This window comes from Camarhynchus parvulus, chromosome 2 (assembly GCF_901933205.1).
Source record: "Camarhynchus parvulus chromosome 2, STF_HiC, whole genome shotgun sequence".
NCBI classification, from domain to species: Eukaryota; Metazoa; Chordata; class Aves; order Passeriformes; family Thraupidae; genus Camarhynchus; species Camarhynchus parvulus.
In genome coordinates, this window is record NC_044572.1 from 133244587 (window position 1) to 133269919 (window position 25333).

General features: G+C 36.2%; 1 protein-coding gene across 3 annotated transcripts in view; it reads left to right on the forward strand.

Moving 5' to 3' along the window:
• Positions 1-25333, forward strand: part of OXR1 (oxidation resistance 1) — a 261650-nt gene that overhangs the window by 200348 nt on the left and 35969 nt on the right. For all 3 annotated transcript variants that reach the window (XM_030965997.1, XM_030966009.1, XM_030966002.1), the window contains 5 exons: positions 4820-4927; positions 6040-6159; positions 10132-10284; positions 18516-18700; positions 21965-22749. In XM_030965997.1, coding sequence (XP_030821857.1) covers positions 4820-4927; positions 6040-6159; positions 10132-10284; positions 18516-18700; positions 21965-22749 — 1351 coding nt within the window. The remainder of the gene's footprint in view (positions 1-4819; positions 4928-6039; positions 6160-10131; positions 10285-18515; positions 18701-21964; positions 22750-25333) is intronic.

Here is a 25333-nt window from a genome sequence, read left to right on the forward strand (position 1 = left end):
GACAGAGTATGTGTGTAGTGGAGCAAGAAGCATTTCATTAGCGTGGCTTTTATTGGAATTTGAATATAATTCTAGCCTGCTTTAAAGACTTCCTTGAAGCTGAAATTCAAAACAGAAATTCCTTCTGCTTAGATTCTAGCAGTTGAAGAATGTTAATGTAAATGTGACTGTTGTTGATGTTATATTAACTCCATTTGGTCTGAAATACTTGGGAAAAACAGTCAGGTGTAGCTCTGGATTACTGGCATCCATACTCAGTAAATCCAGTAATTTGGCTCTTGCCACCATGTGAGTGCTTTTACTTTGGTATGTAACATTCGAGGCAAAGTAAAAGCAATGAGCTTTCCTTTTTTAACTTGGTGTGTGTTTGTGTCAAGTTGTCATGTACTTCTGCAGGTTTTTGTGTTCCAGTAGGTGGAGTTTTAGATCCAAAAATAGCTTTCTTAATACATACTGAAGTATGCATCACTTCCTTGTGAGTCAAAAAAGATGATTCACAGGAATCAAAGGCTTTTTGTCATTAAACTTGGTCCACCTTCTAAAGGAGCCTGTAGCATGTATGGAAGATGGTGCATTTCAGCTTCACACATACTGTATTCTGTCAGGTCTTGCTGTACATTTCACTCATGAGGCTCATGAAACACTTGAGTAGCGTCATGTTAGGTTAATTTGTGTGCATATATTTTAATAAAATGCACGGATATAACCTTTAGGAACTGAGCTTATGCTCACTGTAAGAGAGGTCTGGTAGCTGTTGTGGTAATTTGCTACTGTTATAATTTATTACTTTATTATGTGTGAAGAGATGCACTTGTGTCTTGTTTCTGACTTCATCCTACTTCCTGTCACAGTGACAACACGTGTGCACAGATGTGTATTTATGTACCTGCATGTGTTGCTTCTTTGAGAAGTAGTAGTGAGTGAAGGCAGAAACCAGACTCTCCCTCACCTTCCAGCATTGTTGAAGTTACTGGGGTTTTTTGCCTTTTTTAAGATCATAGTTTAATATGTTAATTTTTCCAATGGCTACCCATGGTTTTAGGAGGGAAGGTCTTATTTGTATTCATGAAGTTTGGAGTGAGTTGACATCTCACTTGTGCAAACTATTGGGTTTTAATAGGAAGTAGACTTCACACCAGAATTTTTTTAGAAAAAAAATACTATGGGACAAATGAACAATAAAATAAATTTTCTCTTTAAAGCTAAAGACAGAATACGGTTAATGTTTAAGATTTTAATTGAAAATTCCCAAGGCATGAAAACTTGAACCTGCTGTTCTGTATGTAGCAGCAGAGAGAAGATGTCAACAGGTACGTTACTAATGAATGGAAGTAAGTCCTGCACTGCCTCTAAAGGATACAGAAAAAACTGGTTCATTTCTGCTGGTACTGCTTAGAGAGTGAACAGATATCTTTTAATAGAGTTTATCTTTTTCTCAATGTGAGTCAGCATATTAGATGCAAGTTGATATTGTCTGTTATTTCAGAATTCACAGTTGCTGCTCAAGCCATATGTTTTTCCCTTCAGCCTTTTGTGTTCCATGTTGTACAAATACAACTGGTGCCTGCCTGTAGGTGTCAGAAGAGCCAGCTATGGGTGAATAATGGAGCATGAGCAGAGGGCTGCTTACTGACACCAGTGATTGTAGCATGCTAGCAGGCTTGTGACTTCAGTGAAAGCCTTCTAACTGCTCTTCTTTCTGAGAAGAAAGAAATAATTGTGGTTATTTACAGATAGGTTTGATTTTTGTTTAGAAAAATGTTTGTAAGTGAGTAGTTGAAATGGATGATCTGGTTTATGAGTGTTGGAGATCTAATCTAAGATTTCCCTTTATCTCTCTGGAGATTGAAGGCTGTGCTCTCCTGAGATAGTGAGTAAGTACTTAAAACACAGATTATGTTGTCCAGGTTAAGGAAGAGCCCAATCAATTCCTGAAGGTCATAGAAGCTTTTAGTAGACCATAGCCTTGAAGACTGAGTTTTCTGCCTGTATGTAGAGAGTGCTAAGGGTTCTTTTCTGGTGCCACGAGTTCTATTGCCATTGTAAGCCTTTACAAACTATTCAGAAAGCTACACACTTAGGAGTTTTGGTGATTTTTTTTTTTAATTTCTTGGCTCTACCATTTCAAACCCAAGGAGTGTGTTCATTTTTGGCGGCCACTTTTCTTTGAGCATGCTGTTGCCATCATCTTTTAAGTTGCTTTGGGGAATATTGGAAATGTAGATCATAATGGTGATGTTACTTCATCTGTGTCTTTTACTAATTATTTTTGATGCTGGCTTTATGATATTTACAGGGTTTGTAATTTTATAAATTAGGCCTGTTAACAATTAGTTAATATAGTCATAATTGGTATTTCTAAAGGCTTGGGTACAGTGCCAAAGCTGTGTTATTTGCTCCCTTTTGTTCTCACCCTTTTTTTTTTAGTCTTCCTATCTGTTTAATTTTGTTAGTTTATTTTAATGCTCTTAAACTATGTTTGATTTTCTGGCTCCTGGACAACTAGTGTTGAAATAAAAAAATAATTATTTCTGCACTCTGATTCATATGTATTTGATGCTTAATTTTTAATGGAGGAATGAGTGAATTCTGACTGTTGAGATGCAATTACAGTAAAGTTCATTAAAATACCAGTAGAATAAAGTTTTTAATAACTTTACCAGCTGTTGATCTGAGGGAAATGAAGGTAGTTTGAACCAGAGATAGTGGTGGCTGAAGTTTTCTGTCTGCTGTTATACATAAGTGCACCTGGGAAACATGGGTGCATTCTCAATGAAGATTTAATATTCAAATATTTATGTAAGATTTTTAACATTCAGAATAGCATTTAAGTAGCTACCTCAATATGTAGGAAGTTTCTTTTCTGAGAGGGGAGGAATAACTTCTTGCCTTCTCTTGTAGTGAATTGATAGGGTAAAGCTGGGAATCCATGGTATGTGGTGGCACAGTTCAAATCTTGTTAGTTCTGTGCTTTTCTACAAAGTTATTCTTTGAGGTTTTGGCTGTTCAGATTCTACTTTTTAGAATAGTAGAGAGCCTGAGAACTAGAAAATAGGCCTTGGAATTTAGGAAGATACTTCTAGGAAGTCTCTATTACATGAGCAGTGTCATTTTTTGAGAAGGTATCTCTGCTGGTCCCTGAAGTCCCATGTAGTCTGGAAATTTACCTGTGCAAACTTGACAGCCAAACAAAAAGGAAGCTTATACTTGCCAATGTGTTTGTCATGAGTGAGAGAAACCCTTTGGTTGCCAAGCTATTTCACAAGATGTTTTTATTTCAGAAGGCTGTAAAGAGTGCATGCATGCTAAAAAGGGCTTAAGCCTTGTGGTTTGAATGCTTTTAATTTATTTTATGTCATAAGTTAGTCTAAAATCTCACCTGCTTCAATGATTAAGATAAGAAAGATTTAGTTAGCGGATGTTGCCCTTCAACATTTAAGTGAGCGCAAACTTAGGCAAAACTTCTGAATTTCACTTCACAGTTTGTTTTAGCAAACGTTGTGTGTCATGTAGAGCTTCTGATGGAAACCTTACTGTTCAATGATTTGGTGGTTAGTTTTGTTATGGTCTGTAGAGAATGTAGTACATATCTGGTCTTGTTACAGTTCTGTTCTGATTCCTGCTGTAGTACCAGTTAAACATGGCATATGAATTTTTTTTTTTTTATATCTCTGATCATACAGTACTGAATGACTGAGAACTACTACAATACAGTCTTCCATACTGGAAATACTAGTGTAGAAAGATGTTTGCTGCTTTGTTTAGCTTATTGGCTTCCTGTATAAAAAAATCTCAAAATAGATTTCTAATTTTGTTTTAAAAAAGCTAATTGCCTTTTCTTTGGCAATGCTTATATCTTTTTGTTAGTGAATCTAGGTTGAGAAGTGCATCTTTACAAAGTTATATGGAAAAGAATTATCTAGCTCTACTTACATTTAGCTGCAAATATGTCTTAGCTCATATAGCTTCATCTTGTCTTAACTGATAAAATCGTTTTTTTCCTGGTACAGTGTTTATGAAGTCTTGTGCCATTATGCAGTAAACCTTTTGGTTGTTTGTTTCCTTGTAACCCCATTATTCCTAAGGCTTTGAAGTCTTTATTCTGAAATAGTCTTTCTGTGTAAAACTTTTTTCCTTTTGCTTTTTTCTATTAGGTAATTTTGACTACACTTTGGGAGATGGAGGTCAGAATCTGAGCTTGAAAAAAAATTCTTTCTTTGGTTGGGAATCACTTTCTCAAAAAGCTTATGCTCCATCTGCTGTCATAGTAGTTTACCTGCTTTGCTTCAGCATTTTTGCATTTTCTCAGTGATGCATTTTACCTGAAAGTCAGGGTCTAACAGAAACTTATTTCAATAGTAAGAGGGTGTGTTTATATTTATAGAGAGAACTCTTCAGCTTTTCTGTAGGTGAAAAGTGGAGAAAAGCAGTTGAAGAGAGGGAATGAATAATTCTGTGACCCCAGTCAGTGGTATATTGCCCAGTGGTAACCAGCAGTGCATTTGTAGATCAGAGGTTCTGGTGCCGTAGCTGAGCTGACAGTTCAAACTGTGTGACTTGACACTTCTGGCCACTGGAAACAAAGTGGGAAGGTGTGTGCTTTTACATGGGGTTGCAGTAGACTAATATTTAGGGAGTAGGTATGTTTTTTGTGGTGGCTTTGTTGTTTTTTGGGGGGGTGGGCAGTCATAAGAAATAAAGATATTAAAGTTCAGTAGAATCATGGTAAATCTACACATGCTAAAATATGTAAGCCGCTATTTTGAACTAATTTCTTACAGGTTTGTTTTGTTTGTTTGTTTTTCCCCAATTGATACAGGTGGAATCAAGAGATACTTTAAACAGTATTGCCTTGAAATTTGATACAACACCCAATGAACTGGTTCAATTAAATAAGCTTTTCTCCAGAGCAGTTGTTCCTGGACAGGTACTATTACACTATATATGTTACTTATTCAACAAAGTCCTCTTTTACTATATTTCTCGTTCCTACCAGAGTGCTAAAGTACTTCTCTTACTGATTTTCCTATTGGCTTTGTACAAGATTTTTTCCTTTTTCTCCAGTCTATTCCTTGTGCCTATTAAATAACTGCCTAAAAGGAAACATGTAAGGAAGCTACCTGTATCCCTTACATAAGATCAGAGCACTTTTAAAACTAGATGTGCTTAATGGTACAATAATAACACTTAGATACAAGCCAGATTGTTGCTTTGCAAATATAGCAGGCTGTTTATGAACTCTAGCTCAGCAGACACATTCAGGGTAGAGCTTACAAGCAACATGCCGTGACTGTATATTACTGCCTGCAATTCTATTTTAATAAATTGAATAATGTTTATGTTCCGCTCTGGAAACTCGATGTTTTTACCAGCAGTATTTGAATTACCATTCACTTATTATAGGTCACTGTTGCCTTTTTTCTCCACTCCTGTTTTTACCTTCAATTTTCACTTCTCCTTAAAAGCCAGGCCTGGAAACACATGATAGGTCAACTGTGGTATCAGCCATCAGCCATTTGGTATTTGCCCTTTGTTTGATAAAGTTCTATGTTCATTTCTGATTGCTGCAGAAATTTCTCTTGGTAGAATGAATGCCTATCATGGCTGAAATAATGTATTAAAAGTGCAAATACTTTCAGTTGAATTTTTTTTATATATTCAGTGAGTCTGTTTCCTTATTGCTCAAATAGTAGAGTCATAGCAAGAGAAATATTTGGACACATCTTCCTTGGACACTCTTATTTCTGTCATGCTGTATACTTTCAATGCTTTCTATCTGAACTTCTTCCTCTGTTATTATGACTGAAAATCAAAATTATATCAATATAGCATTTAAAACTTGAAGTGCTAAAATTTCAAGTGCTTTGTTTAGTATTGTTTTTTCCCTCAACTCATAGTTTTTTTAAAAGCAATGGGAGCAGAAACAGTTTTGTGTAGCTTAATTCGAGAAAGCATAGTAAATATACCTTAACTGGTGGGAAATCTAAAGTAAATTTGAAAGCATAACTAACTTCTAACTACATTATATCTTCTTTATAGATTTTGTATGTTCCTGACCCAGACTACATATCTAGTGTGGACAGCTCCCCCTCTCTAAGTCCTGTAAGTCCCCTATCACCTACATCTTCCGAAGCAGAGCTTGACAAGGCTACAGTAAATGTAGGTATACCTATTGTCCTTAAAATTAATTTTCCCTTCCATATAAATGATACAAGATAAATGTTACAGATGCTATGCTTTCTTCTTAAACTATCCTTTTGTTTTGGGGAGAAAGTATTAGACAGTACTTGGAGTTGAAAGTAAAATTATTCATTTTAAAAAGTAAATACAAGATTATAATCTTTGTAAATTATAGTTTTCAATGTGAAAACTGATTTGAAGGCAAATTACTTGTAGCAAAATACTGTCATTGCACACAGAAATCTTTGATAGTTTCTGTTGCATTTCTGTATTTGTTACATTTCAGGGCTTACTAAACATTTGTCTCTAATCTTATTGATGGTTTTGGCAGACAAGATACATTGGCAGGAATGCTCAGTTTCCCCCTGCTTGCTCTAGAGGTGCCGGAGAGGGTTCTCTAGTTTCATGTTGCAAAATTGAGTTAAAAAAGGGATTTCAGTGAAGGACTAATGCAGAATTAATTGTAGCTGACTTTTACTCAGTAGTTCTACATTTGCAAGCTTTCAAAATGCTAAAAATGTTTAGCCACCCGTGTTGTGCTGTAATTCAGCTCAAATGGAGATTTTTGGGTTGGAGCTGGCTTTGTAGAAAAAAGTGTGTCTTTCCAGGAACACTGGTTTGCTGTCAACAGTGTCACATAGGGAACAGTCCAACCAGGAAGATTCAGCATTTGAACCTGCGCTGCTCTGCAGTTTTTGCAACTGTGGTCTCATTTGGATGCTTCTTCATGCATCACCACTGTTCTTTTTCCAATTATCTTTTCCTCTCAAATAAGAAATTTTCTTGTTAGCATATTTTGACACTACCCAGTCAAACTGTCAAACATCTATTCCAGGATTCTGTGTGCTCAAAATTTAGGAGGGTTTGAGACTTAAAGCATTTACTTATTTGCTTATATGACTTGGTCCAGCCAAGTTTAAATATAAAGATTTTGCTTTGTTGCTGATGAGGTTCCCAAGCTGCATTACAAAGTCTATGGTGGCCTTTCTACTGAGGATCGCTGTTTGGTTTTGCTGTGATCTCTTTTCTCTGTCTTAGCATGCCAGTTCTTATGTCTGTCATTTGTGCTGAATAATTTCTTTTGTGTTTGATGGCAAACTGAGGGTGGTGTAGAACAGCAAGCAGCCTCACCTGCAAGAATACATTCTTGTATCACATATTTTCTAGCTATATCAGTCTCAGAAAGATCTATCCATGTAACATATATTGTAAGAAGTTACTAGAGGGTAAAGTTATCAATTTTACTATTGGAAATCTGAGCTTTTCCTACAGATTCCATGCCAGAAAAATACCTTATTCTTTCTTTTGTCAATTATTTTGTGTATCTCTAAGCATATAGTAGATAAGGAGATGCAACCATACCTGTAATTTGTTTGAAAACTTTTTGTTGACTGTATGTTTATATGGGAGATAAAAACTTGCAAGTGTAGAAGAAACAAAGTAAATGAAAATACTTAAAAACCTCTTCTGCAAAAGAATTTTTTCCTTTAGTGTAGTTAGTCCCCTGCTAGCAACAATTGGAATGTTAAATTTCATTTAACTGATGCACAAAACAGTTATGCAACAATAAAGTATCTTGTTACATGTCATGGATCATCACAAGCAGTTCTTAAATGCTTCAGGGAAGGTCAGGTTAGCAATGAGACGGTATATAATGTAATTATTTTGTTTCTGAGGCCTTTCAAAGTACATCTAAGGAAAGAAGAAATATTTGTCAAAAAATCAAAGAACAGAAATCACTTGTACTTGTCAGTGTGAACTTTGTGTGTTTGGTTTTGTTTTCAGTCTTCTCTAACAACTCAAAAGGCACTCAACTTCTGTGTGAGCAGTTGAGGCTGGAGGGTTTTGTTCTTCATCATAGCACCTGTCTTTCATGGTTTTCTTTTCTCTTTTTGCTGATTGCTATCATTATGAAGGAGAGACATACTAGTATACATTCTCTAATGCTCTCTTGATTTCTGTCTTCTTTGACTGTCCCCCAGTTTTGACTCCAGATTTGCAGTTTAAATTTGAGCATGTTTCAAGGTAAAGGTCTGTTCCTCTGCTTATGTAATGTAAAGGAGTCTTCTCTCTGCTCTGCTCAATAGAATCAGTAATTTCTTGTTACAAATTTTATAAGAAGGCTAACAAATATCTGAATGCCTGTTCAGTCAAAAATAAGCTGACATGTTCTAGTCTTGTTATTTTGTTTTATTGAAAATTGGAGTAGCTTACCACAGCCATGTGACTAGATACAAACCAGCATGTGGCTGATAAAAGACCTGCATAACTTTTTGTTAAAGCTGGGGGGTTTTTGGTAGGTTTTTTTGTTGGTTTTATTTTTTGTTTTGTTTTAATTTTGCTACACCTAAGCTAAGATTTCATTGTGTATTTCAACAATTTTGTTGCTGTCAGTAAGACTATGTAAGAACTAGCCTAGATTTTGAAGCTTTTCTAGTGCTGCTGGGTTTTTGAAAGATTTCTTCATTCAACAGTCTTAGGCACATATTTGAGAAGTCCTATATGCTTTGCTACCTATAAAACTCAAATTCCACTTCAAAATAATATGTAGTGACAAGGGCATCATCATTAAATTGGAAAGTGTACCATTGTGGTGGTGCATCTCCCTGCCCTCCCTTTCCCAGGCCATACTGGGATCTGAGATTGTGAGAAATAGCTGGCTTATTCAGAGTGGGCTTGGATATCAGTTGAGCACTTCCAGAGACACTTGCTGAGTTATGTGTCACAAGAGTGACACTGTAGTTTTCAATAAGAAGGTGTATGTAGAGGGAGAATTAATCTCCAGGAGATTTGTTTCCTAATTATATCTTGATCAGCTTTTTCAGCAAAATTCAGTTTGGTGTTCTGTACACTTTTTTGGTTTTTTTGGTTGATCTGTAATGGAGGTTGAAAGATGCTGGCAAAGGCTAAAGTAGTGCCAGAGACATAATGAACTGAAAACAGTTGTTCATAATGTTCCTAGATGTGATTAAAGGCATTTATCTGCAATCTGTACTGGTGAATAGAACTGAACAGGAAAGCAGAAAACCAAAAGGAATATGGGAGTTCTCATTTATAAAAATAATAATATTTTATTAGTAACTAAAAATAGCAATTATGTATGAAATTAAAGCCTTTAAATGTGGGTGAAGCGCCAAAGCAGGGTTTCTGTGCCTATAAAATAGGCTTTGGTGAAGTCTGTCTACTGTTTGTTTATCTTTAGTTTGAAAACAAATTTTTTCATTGTCTGTCCTGTCCCTAGGGTTCCATGTGCACTACTTAGTTGGATATACTGGTAGATAGTGAGATAGATAACTCTATTATCTTCCCAGGGAAATAATGAAGGTAATCCTCTGAAAGTTAATTCCAGGCATGTGAATGATAAAGATGGTTGGAAACAGCCAAAGAGAATTTACCAAGGCTATATCATACCTGACAACACTGATTGCTTTCTGTGAGGAAATGACAGGCTCAGCAGATGAGGGAAGGCATGTTTCTTACCCTGGCTAGAGCCAGGCTCTTGACACTGTTCCAAAGCAGCCTTGTTAAAATACTGGGAAAATGTGAACTGAATGGGTAGAGTAGAACATGGGCCAGAAACATTGCCAGGATCATTGTGTTCAAACTTATTCAACATTTGTGTATGTGATTTTTTTAAAATCTTTTTTAGAATCATAGAATAGGTTGGGTTGGAAGGGGCCTTAAAGATATCCAGTTCTAACCCCTCTGCCATAGGCAGAGACACCTTCTACTAGATCAGGTTATTCACACCCCCATCCAGCCTGGCCTTGAACACTGTTTGCTGTCTTGGTGGTCAGTTTCAAATCCTTGAGTCCCTGTTGGGGCTGTTCTTTTATAATCTGTCCATCAGTTACCTGACTGGTCAAATTACGCAGCAGAAAATCTCCAGAAGTTGATATTGAAAAAAGCAAGTTGCTAAGTTCTTCTTTGTTTCTTTCTATTTCTTTTCAGGATTCAGATGGAGTCCAACAGAAGGAGTCAGCTGTCTCGCCAGCACATGCATGTGTTCGTCCTTCAAGAGTGGTATCATCCACCTCCGAAGAGGAGGAAGCATTTACAGAGAAATTTCTAAAAATTAATTGCAAGTACATCACTAATGGCAAGGTACTGAAACATTCAGGTTTTACTGTTACTGTATAGAATGTAATAATAAAACATGTTTAAAGTATAAACATAGAGTAGACTTTAGTCGGGGATGAATAGATGAATCAACTTACATACATATGTCTGTATAAATATACTAATTTTTTTAACTCACTGTTTCTTTCGGGTTCTCCAGGCCTCTTGTTCAGGACATGATTGATGCAAGCAGTTGATATGTGACAGACATCTCTGATGCTGTACTGTTACATAAATCTTGTATGTTGAGGGCATGAGGTCTGTTTGTTCCTTATGTTAGTATCTCTCTTAGGTAATTTTCTTTACTTACAGTGGACAAAAACATGTATAAACTGTGCTAGGAAATATACAGCTGCATAGCTTTGCTTCCTTTTTTTTTTTAAAGCAGGACAGGGTGAGCAGAATAAACTTCTGATTCTGCAAACAAGTTCTGTATTGTTCACCATTTGGCTTGGTGTGGTGTGGTAGAAAACTTGATTTTGTTTTTTTCTTTGAAGCAGTTAGAGTTCTTTCAATAGCATCATTACACAAAATGCCTCAAAGTTAGTGACACTTGATTAACGTGTGTTTAGCTCATAAGTGCACAATTCTTGCACAGACTTCTAGGGACTGAGGTAAAGTGTTTTGACGTTATCTCAGAGCACTTTACCAAAAATCAAAATGTATTGCTCCACTACCTCGCAGAAAAGTTACTAGTAGGCACTTTATCTATGAAAAATACCTTCCCTGAATGAATGCAATAAAATTCAAAGTACTTCTAATATTTCTTCCTTTGCCTGAGGTTCAGGTGTGTATATAGAAATAACACTGTTTCTGTGTTGTTCAGCAATAGGTTTCTGTATAAGGTACACTAATGATAAACAGGTTAATAAAAATCTCCTGAAACTGTGATTTTTGATTTTTTGGCTGATGGGGAAAGGATTGCAAATCTATGTGTGTCTAGGCTTCAAGCCTTTTGACAATATATGTGTATTGACAAAAGCTGCTTGTTACAAGTTGGTGATGCAAGTACTGGAACAGCTTTGTTTTTTACTTTGTTCTGCTTTGCAGATATTTTTTTTCACTTGTTGCATTCTGTCTGTAGGTGACTTTCTTAGGTTGATCCGAGGCACATCCTTACTTATCAGTTTTAAGTGCTGTTATGCAGAGGAATTGAGACCTGTGAGCCTTTGTTAGAAATTGGATGTACTGAAAAAAATCTGGGGTTAAAATTTACAGCATATTATTTATGTGCTGTAATTTTTCCTCAGGATATTACAGGAAGTATTAATGGTCTTTGGCTTGCAGCATTACAGCCTATTTTCTGAGAACTTCAGGGAGAATTTTGTTTGTAAAAAGTTGTATAACCCATTGCAGTGTCTGTCCATACCTGGGGAGGTGGGTGAGAGAAAAATGAGTACTGACTTACTCAGATTCGAGTGCCAGATCTTGTAAGTTTAGCATGTAATTTAGACTTTGTGCCACATGTGGTAAGAATGTCCTCTTAAATGTTGTCTTGCCTCTCCTTGATACATTTCCTCATTATGCAGGATGATAAACTTGCAAAAGTTTTTTGGAGAAAGCTTAAAAGATTCATCCTTTGCTTTCTACTCTGAAAGGGATTTTTGAAGCTCTTAGGTAGCCATTCTTTAGGGCTTCAGCTGTGAAGTCTGTCATCACTGTGACTGCTGCTTGTAGGCTGAAATCTAGTGAAGGCCTATTTTACAGTGTGTCTGTACAAAAGGGCTTTCATTAGGGTAAGATTGTCTCATTTGTCACTTTTTAAAACTGCTTATTCTCTGTGTGGTTGGAGTTGCATTTAGTCACACTCGTGACTTTCTGGACAAGCACAGAGGAATTCTCTGAGGAGCAGTGTCTGGAACCTGGAATGCTTGCTCTGTTCATTGCACTTGCTCTGTGTTAGCTGGTTATGGCTACTGATAGAGGCAGGATGTTGAGCACAGTAAGAGGCAGGGTCATGGGAATATTCTGTACAGACAATAAATCAGTGTGACCAGTGTGCTGCAGTCACACCTTGACTTACTGCTTACTGTATACATAGGTGTGCCCTGTTTTACAACTGCACTGTTGGCTTCTACTTTAGAAAAGTGTGCTGCTCTGGGTTTTTTTTCTTCTTTGCACTGTTTCTTGTGCCAAAACAAAGGTACTTTAAAAAGTCTGCATGATTGTAACTGAAACTAGTTAGGGAAGTTTGGAATTCTTTTTTATTGTTGCTAAGTTTTACTTAACTGTTTTGAAATGTAGTAGGTAAAGGAAAATTACTAATACTGAGGCTTGAAAAAACCCAAACCACTGACCTGGAAATGAAAGCACAGAAAACACACATTTATTGCTCATTAAGTGAAAAGGAGCATAATGATGAGGTTCAAAACTCCTACAAGAAACAAGACATAAAATAAATGTTATTTTCATGATAAAAGCTTAATAAATCATAAATTATAGTTTTTATTCAACCTTGTGTGTTCAAGAATGCAATGGAATTATTTAGAGAACTTATGTTTGAGAACTTCTTGTTAGGAGTCCTTTCAATCTTTCTTAGAACTGTTTTACTAAGCTGCTTAATCTTAATGCGTGGGCTCACCAATGTGATAGTTTGGCTCTAAACCTCCCTTTATAATGATTGTTCAGATTTCCATCTCAGGTTTTACATGGGAGTTAGAGCTTCCCTTTCCTGAGGTGTAAGTAATTTTAATGGTAAGACGACACAACTGATTCAGAACTGAATATATACATGTGCAGTTTAATCTACCTTCCATATGTATGTTTTTGTGTATCTGGATTAATATTTTCTAGAGCAGCTTTAAGACTCAAGGGATATATTTTTTTTTAATAACCTAGAATTTCCACATGGTTTTTAGTAATAGAATGATTTAGCATTTCTCTTTGAGGATCTTAAATCAGAATTTCACCTGAACAGAATTTTACTTCACTTTACTTTAAAATCTATTGCATGTGGGAAACTTCATTTCTACAAGTGCTGTTTTGGGGAGTTTTGTTCCAGAACCAGAACTTCCTGTAACAGTATCGTGTTGAATTACTTAGTAGCTGCATGCAGAGTCTAGTTTGTATTTCATTTTCATAGCCAGTATTTTTAGTATTTTTTCTCTCAACAATTACTTAATAATTATGGTCCAAGAGAAACAAGTCATTGGTTATTTTGTGGAGGATGCCCTAAAAATCTGTTTCTCACGGCTCTGTAGCAACAATTGAGTTGTTTATAGATGCTCATCTTTTAAATTATTTTTTCCCAAGGACTAGAAAATGAGGAGATTAGAGCAAACATCAGTATACTGGAGTCATGTAGCAATTGGTAGCATGCATGCAATTTTTGCTTGAGCTTGTGCTCTGATTTGCAGATCTCTAACAACATTGTTAGCACAAATAATTCTTGTGGCCATTTTGAAAAATTGAATTTGTAAAAAATTGAGTCAAAGAGCTTTTCTGAAATGTTAATTGAGTATTTGATTTATTTTAAGGGGATCTGGGCTGAAGACCCAACTTAATAGCCCACAAAGGAGAAGCTGGATTCATCTTTTTTTAATATGGGTAGATGAGGGCTTTGTTTTTCATAAATAAGCCCCACAATATTCTTCACTTTGAAGAATATATTCACACTCAAAATATTTTCAATAGCTTAACCAGGTCAGAGAAGGAGCTTGGGAACTTTCTCCCTGCTCCAAAGGCAAGGAACCAAGGAGATTATATATGGGGACTAGGCTCTCAGTCATCTTTGGTGTTTATAAGATGGCAGGGGAGGTTAGTTTGTTGGAAGTTACTTACCAAAAACAGCATTACAGAATCATTTAGGTTGGAAAATGCCTCTAAGGTCGAGTACAATCTTTTCCTGATCACATGTTGTTGATTAGACCATGGCACTAAGTGCCACATCCAGTCGTTACTTGAACCTCCCAGGATGGCGACTCCACCACTTCACTGGACAGCCCATTCCAATGCTTAACAACCCTTTTTGTGAAGAAATTCCTCTTGATGCCCAGCCTAAACCTCCTCTAGCACACCTTGAGGCCATTTCTTCTTGTCCTGTTCCTGGTTGCCTGGGAGAAGAAGCTAGTGCCCACCTGGCTACAACCTCTTCTCACATAGAGAGTAATAAGGTCCCTCCTGAGCTTCCTCTTCTCCAGGCTGAACAAGCCCAGTTCCCTGTGCTACTGCTCACATGACTTAATCTCTAGACCATTCACCAGCTCAACTGGTATTTTAAGAACTTGCTCCAGCACCTCAATGTGCTTCCTGAATTGAGGGATCCAGAACTGAACACAGTATTTGACATGTGACTTCCCAGTGCTGAGTACCAAGTGACAATCACTGCCCTGGTCCTGCCAGCCACACTGTTGATACAGAGATACTCCAGGGTTTTTTCTGGCATCGCCTTTATTACCCATTCCTGGATATTTTATGATGTGGCTGTGGCATCTGCTGCCATAGTGCACAAATATGTATAAGTAACCAGAAAAGTTGTTTTAGAGCCTTAAATGATGAGTGCATGATACTAAAATGCTCAGGAGTTCATCGTTGTGTACTCTGATACAATAGTTCTGGAGTATATGTATTTTAGGAATGCTAACTTAGAAATGTGTCTAATCCTTCATTTCCAACAAGGAAATGAAGTTTCAGGTATTTCCTTTAAAGAATGGATGCAATTTTTTGTTGACTTATGCAAAGCTGTGGTGTTAGCTCTCAAATGCTGGAGTTGCTGCAGTTCTCATCTCTCAGGAAGGACTGAGCATAATGAGCAGCTCTTAAGCAATTGGCTAAAGGCTTGTGTGCTCCCACTTGTATGTTTTGTTCTGATGTTCTTTTTTCCTCCCAGCATCAACAGCACTTGGTTTCTGTCCATGCTAAGAAACAACATCTGTTGAGTAATAGCTTTAAGGAAGCTTTTACTCCTGCAAACAAGGTAGTAAAGACAGAACATATTATTCCTGTAAGAGTCACAGAAATTGTAAGAGCGAGTGTCAGAAACATTGGCATGTCTGAAAATGAGTAACTAAAATCTGCAGCCAAACAAAATTTTTCTTTATCTGGCTCTTAACCTGAGCATTGCTTAGCTACCTGGGTTAACATTCAGTGATCCTTGGAGGTAATAATGAAAAGTGACAGAAATACTAATGCTAATTAGTGTATTATTAGGAACTTAATTTTTATTCATTTGGAGCAGCAGTTCTTCTCTAGAAAAGTATACTCAAGTGTTCATCTAGTAACTGTGGACCATGCCTAGTAACTTGTGAACCAGAATTGTTGCATTATGTTTTTTAGATAGATAAGGATAAAATAGGTCATCTCTTGTTAAGGTGCTATAAATCTGTTGTTTTCAAGATACCTCTGTAATCTTTCTCTTCCTTATAGTAATTGCGAGTGAAGTGTTTGATCAGCCACTTCGTCAAATCCAGATAAAAGTCTTCTAGGTCTGAATTCTCAATTTCTATTGCTGTAGTAAATTTTACATGGAAATACACTTTCCAGTTAATTTTCATGTTGAATACCTGCCTACCTGTTGGTGTTGAGGGTTTCTTCTAAGGTCAAGATAAGCTTTTATTATTTCTAGCCTTGTCTTCAAGGCTGCAGAGGTAAGCTTTAATCCTTAATTCCATATGTGCTAAGGCCATGTCAATGTACCAGTTTAGGATTCTTTGCCATTAAGTGGGTCATTGTCAGTCTTCTCTAGGAAGCTTCTGTTTACAATAGAAGGTCTCTTAATGTTGTTTTTCTTATATAATGAGTAGCCTTGCACATGCACAGATTTTTGTCCTTGATAGCATGGTGTTTGCTTAAGATACTAACAAGCCTGGCTTGTGGGCTTTGGGAGGGGTAAGTTCGTATTTTCTGAACTGCTAAAACTGATTCTGAAGCAAGACAACTGAAAGTAGTAGTTGATGTGTAACTGGTTCTTCATACATGTTATTCTGATGATGTGACTCTAATATTCAGATAAGCCATGTCAAACATATGAAGCTTTTTTCTTGAATCAATTTTTGGCCTGTGCTTTCAGCTGAGGCAGTCTTATCTGTGCTCTTGAAAGCAAGTTATAAAGCATTGGAGTTTGTTGACACAAATGATATCTTAGTTGTGACAGCACATCCCTTGACAGAAAAATATCATTTCTTTATTGCCTCAAAAGCTTTTGCACATCCTGTGCACTTAATTTATCGAGGAAGGTTCATGAGATAGTGGACAAATGAAGACACTATTATTCTGGAAATGAAGAGCTCTCTAATGAGCTCAATTACTGTTTTTTTTCTACTGAGTGATATGTAATTGTGGAAGTTGGTGTTGAACACTTAAGTCCTTCAGATAGAGCAGTCATACAACCTTACCATTTTCTCTTCAGCCTGGCTGTTTTGAAGATCCACATGCAGTATTTGGGCAGTGAAAGAACAGGATAGGATATTTTGGTTGGAAGTGACCTACAATGATCATTTAATCCAACTGCGATCAAGACTATGACAATTTCTGGGTCAGATATAGAGAGTATTAATAAAATTCCATTTTCATGACCATTAATGAAAGAGCTCAGATGTAGAAAAGCTGTTGCTTTTTTGGTTTTAATTATGCACTGAATTTACAGAAGTTATATTTGTTTAAAGAGAAGCAGTCATTCTTCTGAGTAGACTCATTGACTTCTGCAGTTTTGTTAAATTTGTTTTCCAGACTACAATAGATAAAACAAAATGTAGACTTCTCTTGACAGTTGTCCTCTTGGAGGACAACCTTGAAAGTCTATTTCCACAATACAGGGCCAGGAAAAAAATGGCCATAACAGCCTTGTTTCAGTACTTTAAGCACCTTGGAATTATGTAGATGTCTTCTGCTGACTTCAAAGTCTTCAGCACATGTGTTGCACTCTAAAAGATGTATATGAAATCTGATTAAGCACTGAACAACTAAAAGACTCAAGCACAGATGCTTGGGCTTTTTTTGAGACATGTCTTCATTTTTCCATGCTAGAAATACCGTTGGTCATTGTTGAGACTTTAATAACACTTTTGTTTTGGTTGGGTTTTTTTATAACTTGCACTTTTCTTTTTACTGGTTGGTATCTTTGCTTTCCTATTGTGAAGGTCATCAACCATCACCTGGGAACAAAATTTCTCGAGTTCAGAAGAACTGTATCTGTGTTTGTGCTGTGCTAATGTCTTCTCAAAACAAAATTGAAAACAGTCTCCTCCAATACACACCCTTTATAATAGTTATGAATGTTTTATCAGTAAGGTCAATATTTAATTCCTTCAACAGCACGTGAACTGAGTTCTTGAGTGAAAATTTGGAATGTCTGACAAGATTTGCAAAGTCTTTAGGAGTCAAGATCTGTAACTGAAGTATTCCTGTCACTCTACTTAAAGCCAGGTTTTCTTCTGTTCATAATTTTGCTCAAACTCCACTGTTCCAACAGTTAAATGAATTTCTGTAGCAGGCAAATGCTGTTTGCATGTGTTTCTAACTTTTTTTGTTCAGAGTTGAACATATTGTAAATTAACTTTGTTTTTATACTTGTATTGTATAAGAACCCTACAATTCATAGAATATAAACCTCAAAGTTTTTCATAGTTAAATTTTAAACTCTACTTGCATTCATGTACTGCAGTAGTATCATTGTGATTAAAACCATCCAAAGTTTCATCTTTGATAATCTTGAGTCTTTTTATTCTAGTTTCATTCTGTAAATGTGTTTCTCCAATCAGTCACCGTGTCCATTAAGTTAGAAGGATTTGTATCAGCCTCTCTGTTACTTTTGTGTAAAATAAATTAAGATAAATGATAGGTTTTTAAGGTCTCTCTAAATAAATACTGGAAAGTGAGACAGAAGAGTTAAGAGTCAAGTTTTAGACAAAAATTGCTTTCAAACCTACCAGTTAAGCTGTGTGGTTATCTGGGAAGGATGTCTCCTTATCTCAGAGGAGCTGTTTAGTGTGTTCTTCAGTATGTAAGGTTTCTCTTATGTTACTAAAACCAGTTATTGATTAGTTGTGAGGAATAAAACTCTTTTATTTTGGGAAAGCAGGTGGTATTAATTTGCTTCCCCAGAAAAAGTTAGTTTCTTGTGTTTAATAGTGACTTAGTAACATAACAGGTTGCTTAAAAATAAATTAAAAATGGCTTTATTAAAAAAAAATAGAAAACACCCTTTTCCTTCTGAAAAATGAAGAATAAGCTGGAATTTGAAGGAGAAAAATTACCACTTCTTTTCCCTCTCATTTTAGGGTACGGTCAATGGTGTGCTGCTAGTGACGCCAAATAATATAATGTTTGATCCTCATAAAATGGATCCTCTGGTCCAAGAGAATGGCTGTGAAGAATATGGCATCATGTGTCCAATGGAAGAAGTGATGTCAGCTGCTCTGTATAAGGAAATTGTGGACAGCAAAATTAAGGAGTCATTAAGCATGTAAGATAGAACAGTATTTGTAAAGCTTTGAGTAAATCCGAACTGTAGCCACATTGTTGACCATACAAAACTAGCAAACCAGCCTTTTCCTTATTTTTCTTGTTAGGAGAGGATATCAAAGATTGGCTTGGAAAGATCCTATAGAAAGTTTGCTTTACCTTCAGTTCTCACGTCCTATATATGACGCAGGATGAATCTTCTTCTGTATACATGGATTCTAATTTTCTCCAGTAGTCTCTTATAAAGATCTGTGTTACCACATAATTTCTTCTGCCCCTTCCCCACTATGGAAACAGTAGTCAATGTTGTTTGGTTCTTTAATAATTTAAAAACTGGTGTTCACAATAAGAAAGTGCAGCTTTGACGATTTTAGGTACAAATTTTTATTGTTTAGCATTTTTCACTTGCTTCTCAATCTTGCTGCTCTGACAAATGATTTAAATTAATTTTCTAAGATTTGTATATATAATTATGGGCCTAGGAGTATATTTTTCTCCTTTTATGGCAAGAAGAGAGGGACTGCATATTCACCTTAGGTGTGGTGTTTTTTTGGAGTAAACAGTGAATTTGCATTGGTGAGGTCTAAGCACGGGTGTTTAGTACAGCAGGCATTTAAAATCAATTTTTAAGAGCATTAGAGAAATCTTTGTTCCATTCTCTCTGGTTTTTTATGGCGAGCTTTTATATTATCATCAGAAAAAGATAAATTCTGTCTTGAAATCCAAAAAGGATTAAAAAAAAAATCATGCCCCCTTTACCTATCACAGCCCATAAAACACAAACATTTGCAGACTGCCTCAATTATCTAGCTGTAGGGAAGTGGGCTTCTTTTACCAGGAGAGTGTAAAGCTGCTTGCTTGATATGTAATGCTATACCCTATTAAAATAGTTACATTTTTTTTAAGATACTCAATAACTCTTAAAAATATCCTCTTACAGTTCATATAGGTAGTACCCTAATACGTCTTTCTTGATAATCTTAACTATATGGACACTCAGAAGTAGTAACCTGCCTCGTACCATTTATGAGCTCAGTTTTGGCATAAACCTGGGAATGAATGGGTATCTTGGCAGGGTCTTGTTTGCTGCCCAATGTCACGTGTCTATTGAAAGGGCAACTGAAGTACGTGCTGCTACAGTGGTACTTTTGGGGCTTTTGATGTAGAATGATGATGCCTTCAGCATAATTTTTTTCTGGAAGTTTATTTTCCAGACTGAGTTTTAAAAAGTAGCTCACAGTTCCTATTTCAATTGACAGACAGTGTAAAGAATTAGATAACTCTATGCTTGAGTCATGTTATTGCAGTTGCAAAACAAGTATTTTTCTAAAATGCTTAGTTTGTTAATGACTTAATGATGCTATTGATTTTTGTGCTCTTGTAGCACATGCATTTTCTCTTTTGTTTATAATATGAATGCATGTGGAATGAAAACATGTCTGCTAATAAAAGGTCATACTCTGCATTCAGAGGCCTGTATGCCCAATTTGATTTATTTTTCTTGTCAGCTGTATGAACTAGTGGGTGCAACACTAGCTGCTAGCATTTTCTTCAGTCCCTGCACTTTTGTGCCTAGCTAAATATGAGGCATATTTTTAAATTTGGGAGAACAAATCTTTTAAGTCTAAACAGAAGTCCTAACATCTTCGGCTAGATCTGACAAGACCTATGTGTCTTGAGGTATTTGACACTTAAATCATGTTTTCTCGCTGTTTTGTTTTTTTCCTACATATTCTGCTGTTGTAGTTAATCTCCTTCCACTCTCCCAGTTTTTCCAACTGTCAAACCTGCTAAAACTTGGCAAAGCAATCTTATTTTCAGTATTCAGATTATTGATATGGAAAATGGTCATAAGCCCAATGGACGCTTTGGTTCTTAGAACTAAAATTTCATGTTGTATGGTTTCTATATATAACCCACAGTCTGCTAAAACAGGACAAAAATATCTGGCTGCATACAGATGTTTTACAGATTTTATGAACCCTACATTGTACTTCTCTATGAGCACCTATAATGAGCATAATCCTGCAAATTTAAAGAAATGGCCTAGTCTAATAGATAATGAATTCTAAAGCTGAATCCACATGCTTTGTAAGCAAAATCATTCCGTCATTTAAAGCTTACTACAAGTTTCATGTTGATGCTTAGATAAGACAGTGCATGTGCTTTGCAAACATCCTGAGCTTTAGCAGCATCTCAGTAATATGATGTAAGTGAATGTGAAGTTTTGTGAGACCGTAGAGTGAATTTATTGTCCTTCAAAACAGAGAATAATGTACAAGCTTCTTAAAAGCATTTAGTACTAGGTAATGGAAGAGCTGGTGTGCTTCTGATAGCAAAGAATTTGACATTGAGAACTCTAGTCATGAGTAAGTTAAATATGAGAATTTTTTGTGATGGCTGTATACTGCCCAGGTTTTTTGACAACAGAGAAAAGCTTGAGTTCTGTAGGTTTACTTGAGCGTGTTCATAGTACCTCTCTAGTCTTCCTCTTCTAAAAGTCATAGAATTTCTAGTGGGTTTATTTTGAAAGGCAGGTTTAAGCAAGATTATTTCCTCTGGGTAAAATAAATTTTTATGCTTGCTTTTTTTTGCACTATTTATCAGCATCTTCAGTTGTATCAAGTAGTTTCGGGTTTATTTTGCCAAACAATGGTGTCCTCAAAGTTAGGTCCCTGCTGAAGACACTAAACACTGTTTCAGGTATTTTCTGTGGGCGTAATAGTGAGATCTACTTTGATGGTTCCCACTGTTCTGCCTTTACTGGCTGTGATATCTGAGGTTAGACCAGATGATTTCTGCCATTCATGTCTTACCTGTGAGCAAGGTGTCAGCTTCCTTGTAGGGTGGGACATGTCTGTACAATTGTACTGACTATTTGGGGAGACAAAACCCAAAAAAACTATGGATGATTTTCACCTTTAGAGATTATGGTTGTGCGTAGCTTTTTGTTGGTTTTACTTTGGTTTTTATTTTATTTTTACACTTTAAGTGCATCTCACAATATTGTTAGTTTCATAGGAGAGTTTCTTGTGAAAGTAAAGTCATGAACTTGGGAAGTCCCAGCAGTGTTGTGCTGACAAAAGGTCAGCCACGTTTACCATTATGGTATCATAATATTTTATGCTTGTTTATTACTAATACTCTGGATTAAGTTGGTTTTTAGGGTGTTTGTTTGTTTTAAGAGCTTGAACAAAACAGTGAAGAAAAGAGCTTGATACTTTAGAGGTACCTGTTATAACAACATTCTTATTTTGCTCAACAGAGATGTAGAGCAGCTGTCAGTAAGGGAACTTGGCCATTCCAAGAAAGCTGCGAAGAGCAATACGGATGACACGGATTCCAGGGTTCGGGACACAGGCAATGACAGTGCTAGTACTGCCCCAAGAAGCACAGAGGAGTCTCTTTCAGAAGATGTATTCACAGAATCAGAACTCTCTCCAATACGGGAGGAACTGGTTTCCTCAGATGAGCTTCGACAAGATAAATCTTCTGGAGCATCATCGGAATCTGTCCAAACAATAAACCAGACTAGTGCTGAGTGTTTAACAGTCATTTCAGACTCCAGTGAAGCTGCCACTGACTTAAAGCCCAGTGCCGAAATGGTTGTAGGTGTTAAACAGTTTGGTACCCACTTAAGTTCAGAAAGTGCTAAAATGTCTCTAAAGGGGGGACAGGAATCTGGTGAAAACACTGCAGATGTCCTCCAGCAGTCTTTGCAAAGATCACAGGGTAGTGAGGAGCACAGCAAGGGGACAGAAGTGGGCAAGGATCAGGCTTCCTCACTAGGGAAAAAAGCAGATAATGAGATGGAAGAGGAATGTCCAGGTTGTGAAGATACCACAGACTCTCAAAAGAAAGAGACACCTAGCAAAGGAAAAGTAGTGGGAGACCAAAGTCAAGACTCAGAGGCAGAAGTTGAAGAACTCCGCAAGCTCTGGAAGACCCACACTATGCAACAAACAAAACAACAAAGAGAAAACATGCACCAGGATTCACAAAAAGAGATCAGTCAGAAAGCTGTATCTGCAGGAGATGGGCGGTTAGAAGGTGAGTGGGTACTTATGGGTACAGTATTAACCTTCATATTTAAAATCTATCACCCTCCAGTTTAATGGAAATTTTGAATTTTTTCATTCTGTACACCATATTTCTCCATGTGCTGGTTTTATTTCTCATTGGCTTGAAGATACTCCAGAGTTAAACTTTACATAAACTTTTGGAGAAAATATTTGGTGCTTTCAGAATGCTGTTTCACTTGCATCTTGTCTTACTTTGATGATGACTAGAACAATGTTAAGCATCCAAAAAGCTTGATTCAGGAAAAGTAAGGGCTAGATATTAGGAAGCTAGTGCTGTGGATACAGTGAACTGCTAGGTTTTATTTCTTCAGTACCTTGATTCTTCTGCAAAGATCAGGGTCCTGGGATTATTAGTTGGAAGTTACCCTTAAAGTCTGTTCAAGTTTTTATCATACAGAAATACGCTGTGCCTTTAAACAACTTCAGTATGCTTCTGGATGAATTTGAATTTGCTTTCTAAAAAATTCACACGTTACTTTCAGATGTCTTCCCATCTTACTAATAGAGATAACTGAACTGTTTGTTTCTTTGGTTAGCAGAAGTTCATTTACACTTCAAAATCTTATATAATGGTTTTTTGCTTGTTGTTTTTTTTGGGGTTTTTTGTTTTTGGTTTGTTGGGCTGGGGTGTTTTTCTTCTTTTAAGGAAGTAAATGAATTTTGAAATTTGAAGCAGATGAATACTTGCATAATTCTGTGATAAATTTGGCTTTTATGCCCTAAATATTAGAAGTACTTCTAATACTTCTGTCTACTTTCTAATACCTCTGGTGGATGTCAGCTAGCAGTAGTTGCTGGTTGTAACTTTAAAAGAATTCAGGTACTAAGTTTTCTTTGGCACAATTGCTGCTTTTCTTACAACTGAATATTTGTAACTCAGTAGCATTAAATGCTTTAGTTTTGTTTTTTTGTAAGATTGTATCATTGACTGACTGCAGGTTGTTCGTCTGTTATGTGAGCTGTATATTTGCAGAGTAAATATGTATATAACCAAAAAAGTGTCTGCATACAGTCCTACAGAAGAGTGCTGGCTAGAAACCTTATATGCACATAGTGCTGCTGCCTCACTCAAGGTTGGTGGGGTAAAGTACAAAGGAAAAAACACAAAAAGCACGAGATGCCTTTTGGAGATTTGTACCAATTCAGTCCAACTTCAGTTGGAATTATTACATCTCTTATTCTTGCATGTTGTATTAGCAGAATGCAAATAAATGAGTAAATTATGAAGTAATATTTCTCAGTCTAGATAGATTTGGTGAAGCTTCTACAGACATGATGAAACAGAACCAAGATAAAAGCATAGATCTGCTTTATAGCTCTTGAAAAACATCAGGCTGTATATGACATCTATTAGCAGCAGGTCACTAAAAACACCAAGTCATTAAAAATTTGAAATATAGTAAACACTTAAAAGTAGCCTTTCTCAAAATAAAATGCTGAAGTAGTCCTACTATGAGTTTTGGATCAGTAAGTTACCTAGACAGTCTTTTTGTCCCTTTCATATAGCAGGAACTTAGTTGAATTTTTCTCTTTTGTGGCGCTTTTGAGAATTTAGATTTTGAGAACTATTGTTTTTTAAACTTTAAAGAAGTCAGATGTTTGAGTTTGGAATTAATGAACTTTAAAGAAGTCAGATGTTTGAGTTTGGAATATTTGTTCTGAATGTTGAGGTCATGCAATGCAAGTAGACACATCAAGTTTAGAATAACTTAAAATGTCTCACTTGTATCTGCTTTTATTTTTTTATTGCCCAAGCTTCTGTTTTTACAGACACCTTTGTTAACCACTGGACTGAAATAAAGCTAGGTGTGGTTGATACTTTGGAGAAATTGTAACAATCTCTAATTTTATGTGTGTAAAAGCAAGTTAAAATATCATTAATGATAGCATGACAAAATATTTACAGCTTAGCTGAATATTGGCAGACATTGAAAAGGAAAGACAAGAAGAATGAGACACAGTAGCCATTGCTGAAATCTTTTCTCATTAATTATGTATCAAATATACAAGAAATTGGAGAACTCACTTAAAAAAGTGTCTGAAATAGTCATTTTGAGACTTGGGGCAGAGCTAAATTGTTTGGTTTTACTTTTTCTGATAGCTGGAACCATAGTCCCACTTCTCTGAACTCAGGGAAGTCCTAATCTGCTGCTTCTGAAGGACTAAAATTAAAACTGCCAAATCATTGAAAAGTTTTTATCTAACACTGGCACAGAGTTTGCATGTCAGTCCTATGAAACAGGCTTTTTTGTTTATTTTTGTTTCTTTTTAGTGTTTTTTTTCAATCTGTCAATTTACCTTTGAGTTTACACATTAATAAAATACTTCCAAATAATGCATGTTATTATGGCTAATTTACTATACTGTATGCTGCAGGTATAATTCTAAAATGTTGACTGAAAACATGACTGAAAACTGGAGTCACACATTTAAATAGTTACTAAAAAAGAAATAGTCTTTTGTGGAACAGTGCTGTTCTAAACTTCATGGTAAAAATCTTATTGAGAAAATGCTTATAGAGCAAGAAGGTGATGTTTTCTGTGCTTAGTGGT